The following is an 18,482-nucleotide window of genomic DNA, read 5'->3' as shown; positions in this document are numbered from 1 at the left end:
TCTTTCACTGAAACTTGTACTTGTGGGTTAGGGTGCACAAGGGGAAATGCAGTTATTACAATGCATCTGTATTTATTGCAGCCTTTATAGTTACTTTAATGCGATTCTGAGCAAAACCAGATTGCATCACAAGCATGCCACAGGTGCTCTAGCGTCTCTCTAATTCTAAAGTTCTGTCTATATCTAAGTATAGGAATTGTTTACCAGCAAAGCAGCATTACTCAATACAAGCTGCTCCACTCTCAAAATTCAAAAAGAACAAAGCAATGAATTAATAAAAAAAAAATGACTGAGCAGAGGAGTGAGTTTTTGGGGTCAGGAGTTCTAGTTTGGATACACACTCGATGCCCCTGGCTGGCTAGTGACTTAAGCCTTTATTTAAATAACCCTAACTCCAGTTGGTCATTTGGTTTTGAGATTTAAAATTATTGTGCAGAATAGAGTGTTAAAATTCTAGATTGGAAATTCTCTAGCCAATCTATTTGTTATGATGAGAATCTTCCATAAGACTTCCTCATGTTGCAGGGATGGGAAGGAGTTGATCCCAGTGTCAGAGATTCCCTTGCACACACATCGGGTGGTGGCGACATGTCATTCGCTGGTACAGATGGATGATGGAACATTGGTTGGTGATCCACTTGAGAAGGCGATGCTAACTGCAGTTGACTGGACCCTCACAAAAGGTGAAAAAGGGTGTTTTTGTATTCTATTAATATGGTGCTGTGAAGATGGGCCCATTCTACATTAATTAGCAGCAGCCGCTAGCACATAACAAGTATTCAAAGTGCATGCTTTCTAAAAGTAATTCGCGTGCTGGGTGTTTGAATGGTTTTGTTGATGACGCTCTGGTATCTGAAATTGAAGAATATTAGCTAATGCTGTTTTTAATGGCATTGCTATCGTGCAATATATATTGATGAAGCAAACCTTTTGATATCTAGGTTAAGTCCTGCTCCTAGTGAGGAAAGAATGCAAAGAATCAGCGGTTACTGTAGAAGATAGCAAGATTTGTGCATACAGTCTTCCCCTGAAACTTGCTTTAAAAGCTGCACTCTTGCACACTCTATTCTGTTTTCAATCTTGCTTTTCCCTTGAATTCTCTTTTCTCTTTAGAATTGTACCAATGATGCACCAGTCTACATGGGAGCATCTAAGATCTCATGAGAAATTAAAAACCCTAGATCAATGAAAGGATACATACAATTGATAGCACCTTTTGGATGATCAAATTGCTACAGATCACATTGACTTACAGATGCCTACTTGTAATGCAAGCTAATCTTCATTCAATAAGAAACAGGTTCAACTCTCCCTTGAAGGGGTACATTGAATTTATAAGTGTTGTTTTTGACTTGTCCAGCTGAAGTAATAGATCTGTGAGCACAGTTAATCCCTTTATATTTTTATAACCCTCAACCATATCGCCCTAATTATTTAGCTAATTACGATAATCTGGGTAACTGAAGTGCTTGAGATTGGGAATTAATCTTGTGGCCCTCCTCTGCACCCTTTCCAGACCCTCAATATTACCACCATGTGAGGACACCAAAACTGGACCCAGTAGTCTGAGACCGAACCGAGGTCTTTACAAGAAAATAAATGGTATGCATTGTTTTATAGTGAGCTGTCCCAGAACCTTACTCATTTTAATTCTAGTTTCAAGCATTGTTCATGAACCTTTACAGACTGATGCATAGAAACACCAAGATCTCCTCCTTTCTCCATTGGCTTCAACTCTTTCCTTTATTTTTATGCTTTGCGTTTGCTCAATCTGCAAATATAACACTGCACTTTTCTAAGTTCAATATCATTAGCCAAACACAAACCTAATGCCCCAGCACACATTGATTACACAGATAATAGTGCTCTAAACCCTATGTCTTATCATTTGCAAACACATGAATTATTGCCCTAACATCTACATCTAGATCATTAATGAGTGTGAGAAATATTGGAAGTCCTAACACCAATCATCTTTAGTAACTGGTGTCTGAGCAGGTCTAAGTCCTTTGATGAAACACTTTCTGCCTACAGATTTTCAACCAATTGTCTAATTGCTGTACTGGACTAACCCTTGGCATGGCACTGTTTCAAAAACTGTCTAAGTGGCAATGTATGCCAGGTCATTACCATGCTTGAACTTAGTGACTACTTCAGTCAATTTCTCAAAGCCATGCTGGGCCTCTATGTGAGGCTGCTTTGACCCAAATGGTCATTTGGTGCACCTGTAATGATTCCATCAAGCACTTTGCCTGTTAGTGACCTTGGGCTAGTTACCCTTTGGGCAATTACCCAGATCTAACTTCACTTCCTGTTTGAATCTCTGGAATTGGATGTTAACCTTCCAGATCTCACTCTCAGGCTGTTGGAAATCTAGGCATGAGGCAAGTTGTCACATATCCTCAAAGGCTATTTAAGCAATTATGCCAAAATCTTGATATTTGAAGGCCCCATATACTTTCTAAGGTAATTTCCTTGTTTACAGTTTTACTAATATTCTGAACAACCCCAGTTACTGCTTCAAATGTATAGCAATATAAAAATATTATTGCAGCGGCAGTGTTGTTTTGATAAGCCAGTTTTAAATATTGGTGTTTTCTCTTTGGCTCATGTGTAGGAAAGTTAGCATTCAGCTAAACATTTAAAAAATGAGTTCTTTCCCTCACTATTGATCTTCATTCCTCAGACGAGAAGGTTTTCCCCAAAGGTATCAAGACGCAAGGTCTGAAGATACACCAGCGATTTCATTTTGCTAGTGCACTGAAACGCATGTCAGTCCTCGGCTCTTACGAAATGCTGGGCTCTACCGATCTCCAGTACATCAGTGCTGTGAAGGGAGCTCCTGAGACACTACGTAGCATGGTAAGGAGTCTGTTCAGGCATGGAGCATAATCTGAATATGAAGGAATGTGTCAGGAACTAGGGGCGAGGGTTAAATGGTAAATGTATACACAGAAATGTCCTTCATTTCATGGTATCTCAGAGGGTGGCATAACAGTAATGTCATTGTACTGCCAGTACAGAGGCTCGGGCTAATGTTCTGGGGACATGGGTTCAAATCCTGCCACAGCAACAAGTGAATTTAAATTTAATTCATAAATCTGGAATGTACAGCTAGTCTCAGTCATGGTGACCATGACGACTACTATTGATGATTGTAAAAACCCATCAGGTTTGGTAATGTCCTTTAGGGAAGGAAATCTGCTGTCCTTACCAGATCTGGCCTATGTACGACTCCAGACCCACAGCGATGTGGTTGACTATTAGTGCCCCGTGAAATAAACAAACAAGCCATTCATAACAGACGCAGAAATGCGAGCTCAACTAGTTATGTCCACATCCCACGAAAGAATTTAAAAAAGAAAAATAGGAAAGCCTTGATTTTTTCCCATCAGCTTCACTCACCCCACTGTAGCAGTTGATTGGAAGGCTCAGTTGCTATAAGCAGAAAATTGTTGTGATCTGCAGTGTACTATCTGACTGGATTCAGTGACAACTTTCAAATATGGATAAAACCAGTGCTGTTCTGCAATTCTGTCCAGAAAGAACAATTCATGATGGTTCTCTTCTTGATATTTCTGTCCTTCTCTGTGAGGAAAGATGTGTTCCTCCACTCATTGACTTGGTCCTTTGGTCGTGATCAGTGTTGCATCATATGAGACCCACAAGCCTCTGACACCTTGTAACTGATTCCACCATTAGCTTGGTTTTGTTTGTTGCTTAATGTGTGGGATTGTTTTCTAGTTCTCCGAACGTCCCAGTCACTATGATGATGTCCACACTGCCATGTCACGAGAGGGAGCACGAGTATTAGCCTTGGGATACAAGGAGATGGGATACCTTACTCATCAACAGGTAAAAATATGCTTGTGGGAGATGGTGGGGGGGGTGGGGGTGCAGCGGAATGGTTTAATCTTGACTTTTACGCCAGTAAGGTGAACCTCCCTCTGTACAGGTAGCCATTCTGGACTGTGCACTATAACTGTAGGTCGCAGTATTCCAGTAGAGTAACTTGAGTAGAGCCGAACAAGATCTCCAGAGCAGTCAAGTCTCTCCCATTGTGATATTCCCTGCAAGTTTATTTTTCTTAAATGCTTGTTTTTGACAGTTATTGATTCCTAAGAGATTGGAATAGTAGACAGTGTCATCATTATTACTTTCAAAAAAAAGTTTTTCTCTGTACCGCCTTGTGCAAATGTCTTCCTGCACTGTCAGGGAATAGCTTTTCTTTGTGTGCTTTATTTTAACCTGTTGTTGTCTTGCAAAGGACAATAACCCCAGTTTCAAGCTAACTTTATAGCTGAATTCCTTCATCTCTGGAGTCATTCTGGTTAACCTGCTCTGCACTTCCTCAAAAAGCCTCACATCCTTCTAAACTGTCATGGTCTCTGGTAGATGTAATATTCCAGTTGTTGCTTTGCCAGAATTTTCAAAAGGTTCAGCATTACTTAATGTTTTTCTGTGCAATATTTCAGTGTATGAAGCTCAGGGGTTTGTATGTTTTTCTAACTACTCTCCTCAGTATGTTGTCACCTTCATAAATCTCGACACATCTTGCCCAAGGTCCCTCTTTATGTAACCCTTCAAAGACTAAATGCAGAATCTATTGTGTCTACCTAATAGTTGGACCAAAATGTAGCACCTCTTATCTTTCTGTATCAAAATCCACTTGTCTGCCTATTCTGCTAGACTATCTATGTCCTGTTTCAGTCAATTGGTATAATCCTCACTCAAAGAAAAAACGTTTTCCAAACACTGACCCTTGAGGAACACCATTGTCTACCATTCTCCAGTCTAAGTTTACCATGACTTGCTATTTTCCATCCTTCAACCAGTTTTGGGTCCAAGTTGACCCAAACCCTCCTGTTCCATTAGATTCTAGTTTATGATAGTACTTTGTCAAATACTTTCTTGATGGATGAATTGGACTGAAGGATCTGTATCTATGCTCTATGACTTTGAATACATCCAGAGAGATTCTTCATAAAATCTATTATATTGATCAATCATGGTCTAATTTCATCAGTTTTTTTCTGTTCATGCGATGTGGACATTGCTTTCAATGATTTTCAATCCCTCGTCTCCCTGGAGAAAGTGGCAGTGATCTTTCTTGATCTGCTGCAGCCCTGAGGGTGTAGGTCTCGCCACAGTATCATTGGGGAGGGAACTCCAGTGGTGGTGAGGGATAGGATTCTTTTTATTGTGCAATATTGCAGGAGATCAGTTGGTCACTTGATTAAAATGGGACATCATTTATTTTCAAAAATGGTGTAGAATTTACAATATTCTCCAAATGAAAGACAATAACCCTGGGTACATCTTAGTAAAACAGGAGAGCAGGAGTTTTTAGAGGAGATGGAGGCATCGTGGAGCATTTGGATTAGTAATCCAAAGGCCCAGGTTAATGGTTTACGACATGGATTCAAATAACGTCATGGTCACTGATAGTATTTAAATTCCACTAATCAATTTGTCTTAGAAAGCTAGTTGCAGAAATGATAACTGCGTAACTACCATTGAATGGTGTAGTAACCTATCTGGTTTAGTGATGTCCCTTCTGGAGGAAAATCTGCCATCCTCATCCAGCCTGTCCTGTATCGAATCATACATACAGAAGACACACTTTTGACCCATAACATCTATACTGCACAAATAACCACACTAGGCACACTTTCTTCTCCCCCCCCCCCCCCCCCCCCCCCCCCCCCCACCAAACTCCTCACTGGGCCCATTACCTTGAATTTAATGACATTTCAAGAGCTCAGCCAAGTACTTCATAAAGGCTATGAGAACTGTCTCAACTACCCTCCTAGACAGTGTGTTCTAGACCACCACCCACCCTTGGGGAGAAAAGTCTTTTCCTCAAATCCCTTCTAAATCTTCTGCTCTTTCACTTTAAATTTATGCATCCCTTTTAATTAATCCTTCAACTAAGGGATACATTCTATCCACCCTGTCCATGCCCCTCATAATCTTATTCACCTCCAGAACATAGAACATAACAGTGCAGTACAGGCCCTTCATGCCTCTGTTGCACCGCCCTGTAGATTCAGTCTGAAGCCTATCTTTCCTAGCTATTCCACTTTCATTCAAATGTTTATCCAGTGGTCATTTAAATGCTCTTATAGTTGGTGAGTCTACTACTATTGCAGGCAGTGTGTTCCATGTCTCTACTACTGAAACTACCTCTGACATCTGTCCTATATCTATCACCCCTCAATTTAAAGCTATCTCTTCTCATCCTAGCCATCATCAGCAGAGGAAAAAGGCTCTCACTGTCCACTTTATCTAACGCTCTGGCTATCTTCTATGTCTCAATTAGGTCACCTCTCAACCTCCTCTCCAACGAAAACATCCTCAAGTCCTTCAGTCTTTCCTCATATGACCTTCCTTCCATTCCAGGCAACATCCTAGTAAATCTCCTCTGAACCCTTTCCAAAAGCTTCCACATCCTTCCTATAATGCGGTGATGAGGAATGTACGCAATACTCCAAGTGCGGCTGAGCCAGAGTTTTGTACAACTGCAACGTGACCTTGTGGCTCTGAAACTCAATCCCTCTACCAATAAAAGCTAACACACTGTATGCCTTCTTAACAACATCAACTTGGGTGGCAACTTTTCAGGCATCTATGTAATCCCTCTGCTCATGTACACTGCCAAGAATCTTACCATTAGCCCAGTACTCTTTACTCTTGTTGCTCCTTCCAAAGTGAATCACCCCAAACTTTTCTGCATTAAACTCCATTTGCCACCCCTCAGCCCAGCTATGCAGCTAATCTATGTCCCTCTGTAACCTGCAACATCCTTCAGCACTATCCACCAGTGCCACTGACCTTAGTGTCATCCACATCCTTATACGCCCTTACCTAGGTCATTTATAAAAATGGCAAACAGCAGTGGCCCCAAAACAGATCCTTGAGGTACACCACGAGTAACTGAACTCCAGGATGAACATTTTCCATCAACCACCACCAGGGTCTTTTTTTCAGCTTGCCAATTTCTGATCCAAACCTCTAAATTGCTCTTGATCCCATGTCAAGAATTTTGTGCAATAGCCTACCATGGGGAACCTTATCAAATGCCTTACTGAAATCCATATACACCACATCAGTCACTTTACCCTCATCCACCTGTTTGGTCACCTTCTCAAAGAACTCTAAGGTTTGTGAGGCATGTCCTACCCTTCGCAAAACCATATTGACTATCCCTAATCAACTTATTCCTCTCTAGATGATTATAAATCCTATCTCTAACACTTTGCCCACAACCAAAGTAAGGCTCACTGGTCTATAATTACCAGGGTTGTCTCTACTCCCCTTTTTCAACAAGGGGATAACATTTGCTATCCTCCAGTCTTCCGGCACTATTCCTGTAGACAATGACAACATAAAGATCAAAGCAAAAGACTCTGCAGTCTCCTCTCTGGCTTCCCAGAAAATCCCATCTGGCCCAGGGGAATTACCTATTTTCATACTTTCCAGAATTGTGAACGCCACCAGCTTGTGAACCCCAATCCTGTCTAGTCTAGTGACTTGTACCTCAGTATTCTCCTCGACAATATGGTCTTGTTCCAGTGTTAATTATTCAGTGTAAAGTATTCATTTAACGCTTCTCCTATCTCCTCTGACTCTGTGCACAACCTCCCACTTGATTGATTGATTGGCTCTAATCTTACTGTAGTCATTCTTTTATTCCTGATAAACCTATAGAAAGCTTTAAGGTTTTACTTGTTCCTACCTGCCAACGATGTCTCATGTCCCCTCCTGGCTCCTCTTAGCTCTCTTTAGGTCTTTTCTGGCTAACTTGTAACTCTCAAGCACCCGAACTAGGGCTTCACGTTTCACCCTAACATAAGCCACCTTCTTCACAAGAGGTTCAACTTCCTTAGTAAACCATGGCTCCCTCGCTCAACCACTTCCTCCCTGCCTGATTAGGTACATACTTATCAAGGACATGGAGTAGCTGTTCTTTGAATAAGCTCCACATTTTAATTATCCCCATCCCCTGCAGTTTCCTTCACCGTCCTATGCATTCCTACATCTTGCCCAATCGCATCACAATTGCCATTCCCCCAGCAATAACACTTGTCCTGTAGTTATATATCTATCCCTTTCCATTGCTGAAGTAAACATAACCAAATTGTGGTCACTATCACCAAAGTGCTTACCTCCCTCCAAATCTAACACCTGGTCGGGTTCATTACACAGTACCAAATCTAATGTGGCCTCGCCCCTTGTTGGCCTGTTTACAAACTGTCAGGAAACCCTCTTGCATACATCGGACAAAAACTGACACATTTAAAGTACTCAAATATAGTATTTCCAGTCAATATTTGGAAAGTTAAACTTCCCCATAACAACTACCCTGTTACTCACAATCCTATCCAGAATCATCTTTGCAATCCTTTCCTCTACATCTCTGGAACTTTCCGGAGGCCTATAGAAAACTCCCAACGGGTGACCTTTTCTGTTTCTAACCTCAGCCCATACTACCTTTGTAGACGAATCCTCAAATGTCCATTCTGCCACTGTAATACAGTCCTTGAATAACAAGGCCACACATCCCCTCTTTTACCATCATCTCCGTACTTACTGAAACATAGAAATCCCAGAACTTGCAACAACATTCCAGTCCCTGCTCTATCCATGTCTCTGAAATGGCCACAACATCAAAGTACCAACCCCTGCTGCAAGTTCACCAACCTTACTCCGGATGCTTCTGGTGTTGAAGTAGACACACTGGAAACCATCTTCCTGCTTGCTGGTGAACTCTTGCAACCTTGATACCTCACTACTCTCAACCTCCTGGAGACTGGAACCGCAATTTAGGATCCCTGCTGAATTAGTCTAAATCCTCCCGAAGAGCATTCACAAATTTCACCCCCACCCCCCTCCCAGGATATTGGTACCCCTCTGGTTCAGGTGGAGACCATTCTGTTGTTGAGGTCTCGCCTATCCCTGAAGGACCCCTTTTTTATCCAGGTATCCGAAACCCGCCATCCTTGTAGCTACGTGTTCAACTTTTCTCTCCCTATTCCTCGCCTCGCTAGCACATGGTACGGGCAACAAATCAGAGATAACCGCTCTGTTTGTTCTATCACTAAGCTTCCACCCGAGCTCCCTGAATTTCTGCCTTAAATCCTCATCCCTTTTCCTACCTATGTCGTTGGTGCCTATGTGGACCACAACTTGGGGCTGCTCCTCCTTAAGGATCCTGGAAACATGATCCCAGACATCACGAACCCTGGCACCTGGGAGGCAACACACCAACCGTAAGTGTGTCTCGTTCCCACAAAAGCTCCTCTCTGACCCCCCGAGCTACGGAGTCCCCAGTGACTAATGCTCTGCTGCTCTTCCCCTTTCCTTCTGAGCAACAAGGACAGACTCCGTGCTAGAGACCTGTGGCCGATGGCTTACCCCCAGTAAGTCCCCACCCCACCCCACCCCACCCCACCCCACCCCACCCCACCCCACCAATGGTATTCAAAATGATATACCGTTATTGAGAGGAACGGCCAAAAGGGATCCCTGCACTGTCTGCTGGTTCCCTTTCCGTTCCCTGAATGTAACCCACCTGCCGTTTTCTGGTACCCGAGGTACTCCCTGTCACTTCTGTCAATAACCCCGCCACCTCCTGAGTGATCCAAAGTTCATCCAGCTCCAGCTGCAGTTCCCTAACACAGTTTTCGAAGAGCTGGAGTTGGGTGCACTTCCCGCAGATGTAGTCAGGTGACCCTCACTTCCCACATTCTGCAGGAGGAACATTCAACTGCCCTAACCTCCATTCCCACTATTCTAAATTCCCAAAGAGACTGTAGAAAAATAAAGAATTTAAAAAAACCCATTTACTAATCCGGCGCCCAGAACATGTTTTTTGGTTAGAAGAGGAGGATGGAAGGGAGATATTACCTCATCAAGACTCCCCACTCTCAACTTTCATTGCTCCAAAGGAAATACCTGTATTATCCAGCCTCTCCATGACTGAAATGCTGTATCCCAAGGAACATCCTGGTGAATCTCCTTGACACCTTCTCTGCTGCATTCATGTCCTGCCTGTAGTTCAGTACTCTGGCTGTGGCCTAACCAAGGTTCTGTAGAGTTCACCTTGATCTCCCTGCTCTGATGATCTATGCCACGACTGATAAAAGCAAGTGTCCCTATTAACCCTGTCCTGCCACCTTCAAGGATTTGTAGACAAGCAACCCAAGATCCTTAATTTCTTCTGAGCATTCTGCCATTCATTGATTACACCCTTATCTTGATCCCCAGTGCCTCAGCTCTCATTTATCAGGGTTAATTTCCATCTGCCCATTTTACCAATCCATTTATATCGTCCTGTAATCTAAGACCTCCTTCCTCCCTGTCAATCACCCAATCTTTGTGTCACCAGCAAATTTACTTATCATTCCTCCAGCCTTCTCATCTGCAACATTTATGAGTATCACAAGTAATGAGGAGCCAGCTCTGACTGCCATGCATCTGGAGTCACATAATGCATGCAAAGTGGTTGACTCTTAATAGCTCTCAGATGTTTGTTTCAAGAGCAATTAGGAATGAGCAAAAAATGCTGGCCTTGTCATTGGTCCCCACACCCCATGAACAAATTTGTTTTAAAAATGGTGTTTATAATTTGTGAGTTATATCTAGTGTGATACTCCTAATGGTGCATAAATATTTTTATTAACCTACTTCATAGAAGTTACTTATAAAAAGCACTTGATGTCACTGGTGCCATTATTGAGTATTCAGAGACTTCTGTGTTTAACAGGATGTAACATTTCTTGGTTGTGTGGATTGTGTTGTTCAGATCTTTTCTAGTGATTGCCTTGCTCTTGTCAGAGTGTGAAGTCTTGGTACTTTTACAAAAAGGATTTTGACTCCTTACCCACCAGAACTGTCAAAGTTGTTCCCTTTCTCCTCCCCAGGTCCGAGCAATAACCCGTGAGCAGTTGGAGTCAGACCTGAAATTTGCTGGCTTCATCGTGGTTTCTTGTCCTCTCAAGGCTGATTCAAAAGCAGTCATCAGAGAGATCCAGAATGCATCACATCAGGTAGTTAAACCTCCCAATTAGACTTCATGCTCTCTAATTTTTGTAGATGCACCATAGAAAGCATTCTATCTGGATGTATCACAGCTGGTATGGCAACTGCTCTTCTCAAGACTGCAAGATACTACAGAATCGTGAACACAGCCCTGTACATGCTGCAAACCAGCCATTGACTCCATCTACACTTGCCACTGTCTAAGGAAAGCAACCAACGTAATCCAAGACCCCTCCCACCCCAGTTATGCTGTCTTCTGTCCCCTTCTGTTGGGCAGAAGATATAAAAGTTTGAATTCATGTACAAACATTCAAAAATAGCTTCCTCCTCACTGATATTAGACTTGTGAACAGACCCCTCAAATGTTAATTCTGGTCTCCCCGTCTGCTCCTTCTGTGTGGCTGTAACACTGTTTTCTGCACTCCATTCTGCTACCCGCTGCGTTTTGTAGGTATGATCTGCCTAGATAGGACACAAAATAACACTTCTCAGTGTAACTTGGTACAGGTAACAATAATAAATCATACTCAAAACTCTTGCTAACACACGCATTTACTCATTCTCTCTTTGCTCTCCTCTCCCTTAGATTTTTTGTTTTCTTTCTATCCCTAACACGCCCTTATTTATCCTCTGTTCATTGTGCCTGTGCTTTACCCTGTTCCGTCCATGTCCTTTTTTTTCCCTTTTGCTGATCTTTTGTTTCTCCATTTCTCTGCAGGTAGTTATGATCACCGGTGATAACCCCCTCACAGCCTGTCATGTAGCCCGAGAGCTTCACTTCATTCAAAAGGAGCACACTCTTGTCCTCCAAGCACCACAAACTGAAGGTAAAACTCCCTCCTAACCAGCCTGATGTACTTGATGTTTAAAATGAGCAGAGAGAAGTATCCAGTTTTGCTAATGGCGAGCAAATGTGTGCATCCATATTGAGTTAACGTACGGCAGGTGCAGTAGAGCGAGGTCACTTATTCACCTTTCACCCTTATTCTACTGAAGTCATTGAATCCAACAGAATTCTTGTTATACATCCCAGTAGCACACTGATCTCAGCCAGGAAAAACATAACTAACAGTCAGCAGGTGAAGCGGTATGGGTTAATGTTGGAGAGCAATGAGTTTATTATCAGAACTGGAATATTTGGGTGGCACACTGGCTCAGTGGTTAGCACTGCTGCCTTGCAGAGCCAGGGATCTGGGTTCAATTCCACTCTTTTACCTTCTTCATTAGTCTCCCACGTGGCACCTAAGCGCAAAGTCTTTGCTGCAATCCATATAAACTATAGCAACTCTACTACTCTTATTTACACACCTCCCCTCCCTGAAAAGTCCAATAGCATTTGCTAGGCATGAGCTCCCTCTGAGAAGGCCATACTGACTATTATTCCTGATCAAACTTTTCCTCTTCGATGGAGAATTAATTCTCTCCTTTAGAATTTTCTCCAATCGTTTCCCTAACACTGATGTGAGATCCACCACATTCGTTGCCTTCCAGTATTCTGGTACATTCCTTGTGGCCAGAGACAAATGAAAAGTTTGGAACAGATGCTCCTGTATTTTCCTCCTTCATTTCACACAGCAGCCTGGGATACAACTCATTCACGCTTGGGGATATGTCCAGTTTTAATCCTGGCAAATCCTCCAAACAGCTCTGCACTCCCAGTGTCAATCTGCTCAAAGAGACTCAACAGACCCGCTTCCCAAGTTTTGAATCTGCCCAAGAAAAGGTAGATTATGAAATACTCATTTAAGACCCTAGTAGCACCCTGCTGCCTGAGCGCCAGGGATCTGGGTTTGGTTCCCCCCTTGGGCGATTGTGTGGAGTATGCATGTTCTCCCAGCGTCTGCATGGGTTTCTTCTGGGTGCTCCTGTTTATTGTTTCAGACCAAAGTTGTGCAGGTTAGGTGGATTGGCCATACGAAATCACCCATACTATCCAGGGATCGGCAGGCTTAGGTGGGTTAGCCATGGGAGAAATGCAGGGTTCCAGGGAGGGGTGTGAATCTGAATGGGATACCTTCAGAGGGTCATGTAACTCGATGGGCCTAATGGCCTGCTTCTCCACTGTAAAGGTTCTATGCTAATAGCCAGATTTCTGACAAAACTGAACCCAAAAAAATGTTAAAAAGCTTAATCCCTAAACCTGTATTGATCTTAGTGTAGAAACAGCCACCTATCTGTACGCTCCCCTCATATTACAAGCTGATCCAAGTACCCAAAGTTTACTTTATAAGACACTTACTAAGACTTGTTCTGTGGTTTTATGTTGAGCTAAATGGAAACTTTTAAAATGGATCAGTGTGTATTTTTACTTGGAGCTGCAGGTTGAAGTATGATGTTACGTCATTGTTTTAGTGCTGTTGTATGATTTTTGAAGTTAGTTAACTCCTCGAAGACTAATTGTGGCATTAAAAGTTTTAAGGGTTAACACCATTCCTGTAAAAGGGATGTGTGGAGAACTGTCTCATGTCATAAAGTCTAATGAGGTATTGTGTGCTCATCTCTTTAGATTCTTCATGGTTATGGGTGTCCATTGATGGTAAAATTATCCTTCCTGTAATTCCATCTACCATAAGTGAGCTGACTGAACATTATGACCTGTGTATGACAGGGGAAGGGCTCAATTATTTAAATATGGTGGACCAGCCCTTCCTGATGAAGCTGATCCCCCATGTGCACGTGTTTGCTCGGGTTGCACCCAAACAAAAGGTTAGATTTTATTTTTGTTACACTGAATTCTCATAGTGCCTTTAATAGAATAAATCAACCCTTAGAGGTTTCGTTGAAGTTTTGGTAAAGACAAAATTTGACAGTGCCATGTAAAGTGATATTTGAGCAGCCAACTGGTTGGTTTTGAGGAACATCCTAAAGGAAGAGCAGCAACAAAGTTTGGGAGTAGACAGATGAAATCCTCAAACTCAGGGCCTAAGCAACTGAGGGTAATGTGGTGATGATGGATTCTGGGCCTTCACAGCAGGAGCTTAAAGATCTCGGAGTTTTTCGTCTGGGGGACCGAGATGTAAGCAGCGGTCAGAATACAACAATGAGCATTTTAAAAATTGAATGTATCGATGGGCAGAGAGGCCAAGGGTTGATGGGGTGAACTGGATTCAGTCTGGGGGGGATGAGCAGCAGACATTTTTTGACAACTGACCAGGGCAGCCATCCTGCCTGGGTTAATAGTCACAAACCTAGGATGGTCGGCAGTGATTTGAAGTCACTCAACGTGGCATCTTGCATCATTGAGAGTTATTTTAATCTTCTACCCTGTTAATATTATTATGCATTCAGTTGCACTTCAAAAGCATCCATTGACCTAACTTCAATTGTAACTTTGATTAATTCTCTTTGTAATAACGCATTTTGTATGGTCCAATTTGCCTATACAAGCAACTCTTTCACCGTCCCGGTACGTGTGACAGCAATAAATCCAGCCAGATATATGGAAATGTTTCTCCAAGCTTCATTTTGCTGGTGTACGTGTCCTTTGCACTGGTCTGTTTAGATTTGCTTTGTTGTGTGATGTGACTCAATACAGCCTTCATCTATTTGCAGGAGTTTGTAATCACCAGTTTCAAGAGCCTAGGCTACACCACATTGATGTGTGGTGATGGGACAAATGACGTTGGAGCCTTAAAGCATGCTGACGTTGGTAAGCATTAAAAGTGTGAAAATACAGGGCAGAGCATGTGAAAGATGGGAGTTTTCACTGTCACATTCAAACAGCGGGACTGGGGGGCGTGTGTGTATGCTGTCGGGACTGGAGGGGGTGTGACCGCTGTCAAGACTGGGGAGGGGGGTGTATGCTGTCGGGACTGGGGTGTATATGCGAACACTGTCGGGACTGAGAGGTTGTGTGTAAGTTGTCCGGGGTGGGGCGGGTGCGCGTGAACGCTGTCGGGTCTGGGGTTGGTGTTTGGATGCTGTGGACTAGGTCAGTGGTTATAGAGTCGTACAGAATGAAACACTGCAGCCCACCGTGTCTATACCGACCAACAAACACCAAAGTACACTAATCCCATTCATCTCTACTTACCCTATTGCCGACTGTGCCCTGGCATTTTAAGTGCTCATCCAAATGATTCATAAATGTTGTGTGTACCTGCCTCCACCACCCTCTCGGGCAGTCCATTCCATAGTTCTTTAGATGAAAAACATTCATCCCTCAGCTATCCTCTAAACCACCTACTCCTTACTTTAAATCAATGCTGTCTGGACATATCTGCCATGGGAAAGAGATTCCCATGATCCACTCTTACTATGCTCTAGTAATATTGTATGCCTCAGTCAGATTCCCCTTTTGCCTCCTATCCTCCATTGACAACAAACACAGCCTGTCCAGTCTCCCCTCATAACTGAGACTTTCCATCCCAGGCAGTATTCTGGTGAACCTACTCTGCACCCTCTCCAGTGCAATCCTGTCCTTCTGACAGTGTGGCGCCCAGAACTACACCAAGTATTCCAACTGTGGCTGAAACAATGTTTTATGTAGTAAAAACAAGACTTCCTTTGCTCCTGTGTTCTATGCCCTGGCAATGAAGGCAAGTGTCCCATATTCTGCCTTCAGCACCCTGACTACTTGTGCTGACACCTTCAGGGATGTTTGGACTTGTACACCAAGGTCCCTTTGTTCTTCAGTACACTCTAGGGACCTACCATTCATTGTGTATATCTTTCCCTTATTTGACATCACAGAATGTATCATCTTGCACTAATCGGGGTTAAGTTCCATCTGCCCCTACTGTGTCCACTTCAGTTGTCAATTTTCATGCCATCTGCAAATTTACTGACTAAACCTTCAGTGTTCACACCCAAGTCGTTAATGTATATAACAAACAGCAAGGTCCCCTGTGGTACGCTGCTGGTCACTGGCTTCCAATTACAGAAACAACCCTCCACCTTCACCCATTTCCGCCTGTTTGCAAGCTAGTTTTGAATCCAGAGTAAGTATGATGCTGGGAAAGCACAGCAGGTCAGACAGCATCCGGGGAGCGGGATGTGGGGCGAGGGAAGGGGGCTGAGGGGTAAATGGGAGGGGGAGGGGGAGGGGGAGGGTGAGGGTGGGGGTGGGGCAGGCTTTCCGAGTTACTTGACCTGATCTGGACAATGTTGAGTTGATACAGAGTGTGTGCCTCATGCTTCAGTGTATATCCTGTTATTTCAGGAGTAGCTTTACTGGCGAATGCTCCTGAGCGGATTCCAGACAAGAGGAGGAGGACAAAAGATGGGATAAACGATGGAAAATCTTTCACTTCCAATACAAGCAGCAACATGAAAACAACCTCTCGGGCTGCAAGGCAACGGGTTATGTCACAGAGGGAGGAACAGCTCGCTGTTCAAAGGGTAGGTACTACTCCATTACTTAAAGGATTTATCTCAACAGGTTAGCTCGAACTTGTCGTTTCCAACATGTTAACATTGTGGTATGTAAGCCTGTTTCATTTGAAGTTATTTTACTTAAAACATAAAATATGTCAATTATAAAACAAACCTAATTTTTTGTTTCCCCCAGAGGTTGCACTAGATTGAGCATTGAGTTGTCAGGGGAAGATCCCAGGTCCAATTCCCATTGTCTGCTCAAGTTAACTGGTTCAAGTGGGAGCAGTACAATCGTTTCTCATTAATGGGAGAGAGAGAAAAAATCACCCAGGACTCCATGTAGATGCCCCACCCTGCTTCAATCAGAAAGTGAGAAATAGGAGTAGGCTTGGCAGTAATGCCTCTGCAGTTGAAATCCCTACTGTACATCACTTAGTGACATGATGCAGTGAACTCTTAACTAACCTCTGAAGTGACCTAGTGAGCCATTTGGAGCCAGGGAAACCAGGGATGAGGAACACATACTGGCCTTGCCAGAGACACCCTTATCCCATGAAAGTTTTTAAAAAAAACTTTGCATGTGCCTCATCAGCACTGATCAAGCCAAATCCTCTGGCAGAAATCAGGGTTCTGTACTCTTTCCTCCACTTCCAGGGCTGGTCTCCATGGTTTGCAGATGCCTGCCATGCTGTTCAGGAACCAGCTCTTATCTGTTGTGCAGAGGTAGCCCAGGAGTTGCAGCTCTCCTGGGTCTGCTACCCATCAGGCGTTGTTCAGTGCTGATTGCCTCCCTCATCTATGAAGCCTGTGCTTTTTAATTAAAAATCACACAACACCAATTTATAGTCCAACAGGTTTATTTGGAAGCACTAGCTTTCGGAGTGCTGCTCCTTCAGCAGGTGAAACGTGTTGGACTATAATCTGGTGTTGTGTTTTTTAACTTTGTACACCCCAGTCCAACACTGGCACCTCCACTTCAAAACCTTTTTTAAGCTTTCATGGGATAGCAGAGCCTCAGGAGCTGGGAGAGTCAAAGGTGAGAGATAACGAGCTGACTCCTGGGGTTCTGAGTATCACTGATGCTTTGTACAGATGTAAACACTGAACACACCTGGATCATAAGCAAACCAGTCATGTCCTCGTAGGGGAGGAATAATATCATGAGCGGGTACTGTACTGAACCTTACTGACCTCAACTAATGGTTGGCATCTGTGATGAAAGGTGAGAGATTATTTTCATGCACAATATAATTTTTATAAGAGTTTTCATTTTTGTTTTGGCAAATTGGTTTGGTCTGTCTATATGAGGAGGTTGAATAATTAATGAGGTCAGTCTTTTTGAACCAGTATGTGTTAGAGAACAGGTGAGTGCAGACCTCCTACCCAGTTGGAGATTTATTTATAGGCAGTGTCTGCTGACACCCACAATTGAGTAGGCACACTCATCTGGAAAAGCACAATTCCAGACCTGTTACATTATCACATCATTCAAGATTCACACGACTCTGAAACAGGGTGCAGCAGGAACCTCATTCCCGATGAAGGGCTTATGCCCGAAACGCCCATTCTCCTGCTCCTTGGATGTTGCTTGACCTGCTGTGCTTTTCCAGCACCACATTCTGGGCAGGGGACAGTGAAAGTGGAAGGGAAAACCTGGATGGGGCCAGAGAGAGAAAAAGCCCAGGGGCAGGTGGTGGTGAGGAAAGGCCCGGGGGGGGGGGTTTATAATATATCCTGCCTGCATTTGTTTTCCCCACACGTCTCTGTAAAACAGTCAATCAGCAATGTCTCCTAGTTAATATAATCTGGGTAGACTTCAAGAGTGAAGGCTGAACACTCCAGCAGCAAGGTTGTTGCACACACCATAGAAGCTGCAGCTTGGAACCTGCAAGTGGAAGAGGTTGCAGCAGATCTCAGGTGGAGCTAGGATTTTGTACAAGAGCATGGAAAGCCATTAGCTAGGCCTTTAACAAAGGAAACAGGGAAGGAGTAATGTCTTGAGTCGAGTTGGAGATGGCAAAGAAGGAGCTAATTGAAGGGTTTTGAAGGTGTCCATGAGAATTTTGCTGGAGTTTTCTGGGTGAGGTCAAAATAACAGGCTGCACATGGATCTTAAAGGTGCG

At 43.4% G+C, this 18,482-nt stretch overlaps 1 protein-coding gene across 1 annotated transcript in view; it reads left to right on the top strand.

The window, feature by feature from the left end:
- Nucleotides 1–18,482, top strand: part of atp13a1 (ATPase 13A1) — a 98,446-nt gene that overhangs the window by 67,381 nt on the left and 12,583 nt on the right. The window contains exons 13-20 of the mRNA XM_072564041.1: nucleotides 526–683; nucleotides 2,687–2,862; nucleotides 3,745–3,855; nucleotides 10,926–11,051; nucleotides 11,762–11,870; nucleotides 13,550–13,749; nucleotides 14,596–14,692; nucleotides 16,205–16,383. Coding sequence (XP_072420142.1) covers nucleotides 526–683; nucleotides 2,687–2,862; nucleotides 3,745–3,855; nucleotides 10,926–11,051; nucleotides 11,762–11,870; nucleotides 13,550–13,749; nucleotides 14,596–14,692; nucleotides 16,205–16,383 — 1,156 coding nt within the window. The remainder of the gene's footprint in view (nucleotides 1–525; nucleotides 684–2,686; nucleotides 2,863–3,744; nucleotides 3,856–10,925; nucleotides 11,052–11,761; nucleotides 11,871–13,549; nucleotides 13,750–14,595; nucleotides 14,693–16,204; nucleotides 16,384–18,482) is intronic.

Source organism: Chiloscyllium punctatum, chromosome 46 (genome assembly GCF_047496795.1).
Source record: "Chiloscyllium punctatum isolate Juve2018m chromosome 46, sChiPun1.3, whole genome shotgun sequence".
Classification (NCBI taxonomy): domain Eukaryota; kingdom Metazoa; phylum Chordata; class Chondrichthyes; order Orectolobiformes; family Hemiscylliidae; genus Chiloscyllium; species Chiloscyllium punctatum.
Note: the sequence above shows the minus strand (reverse complement) of the source record. Positions and strands in the feature narration are given on the sequence as shown.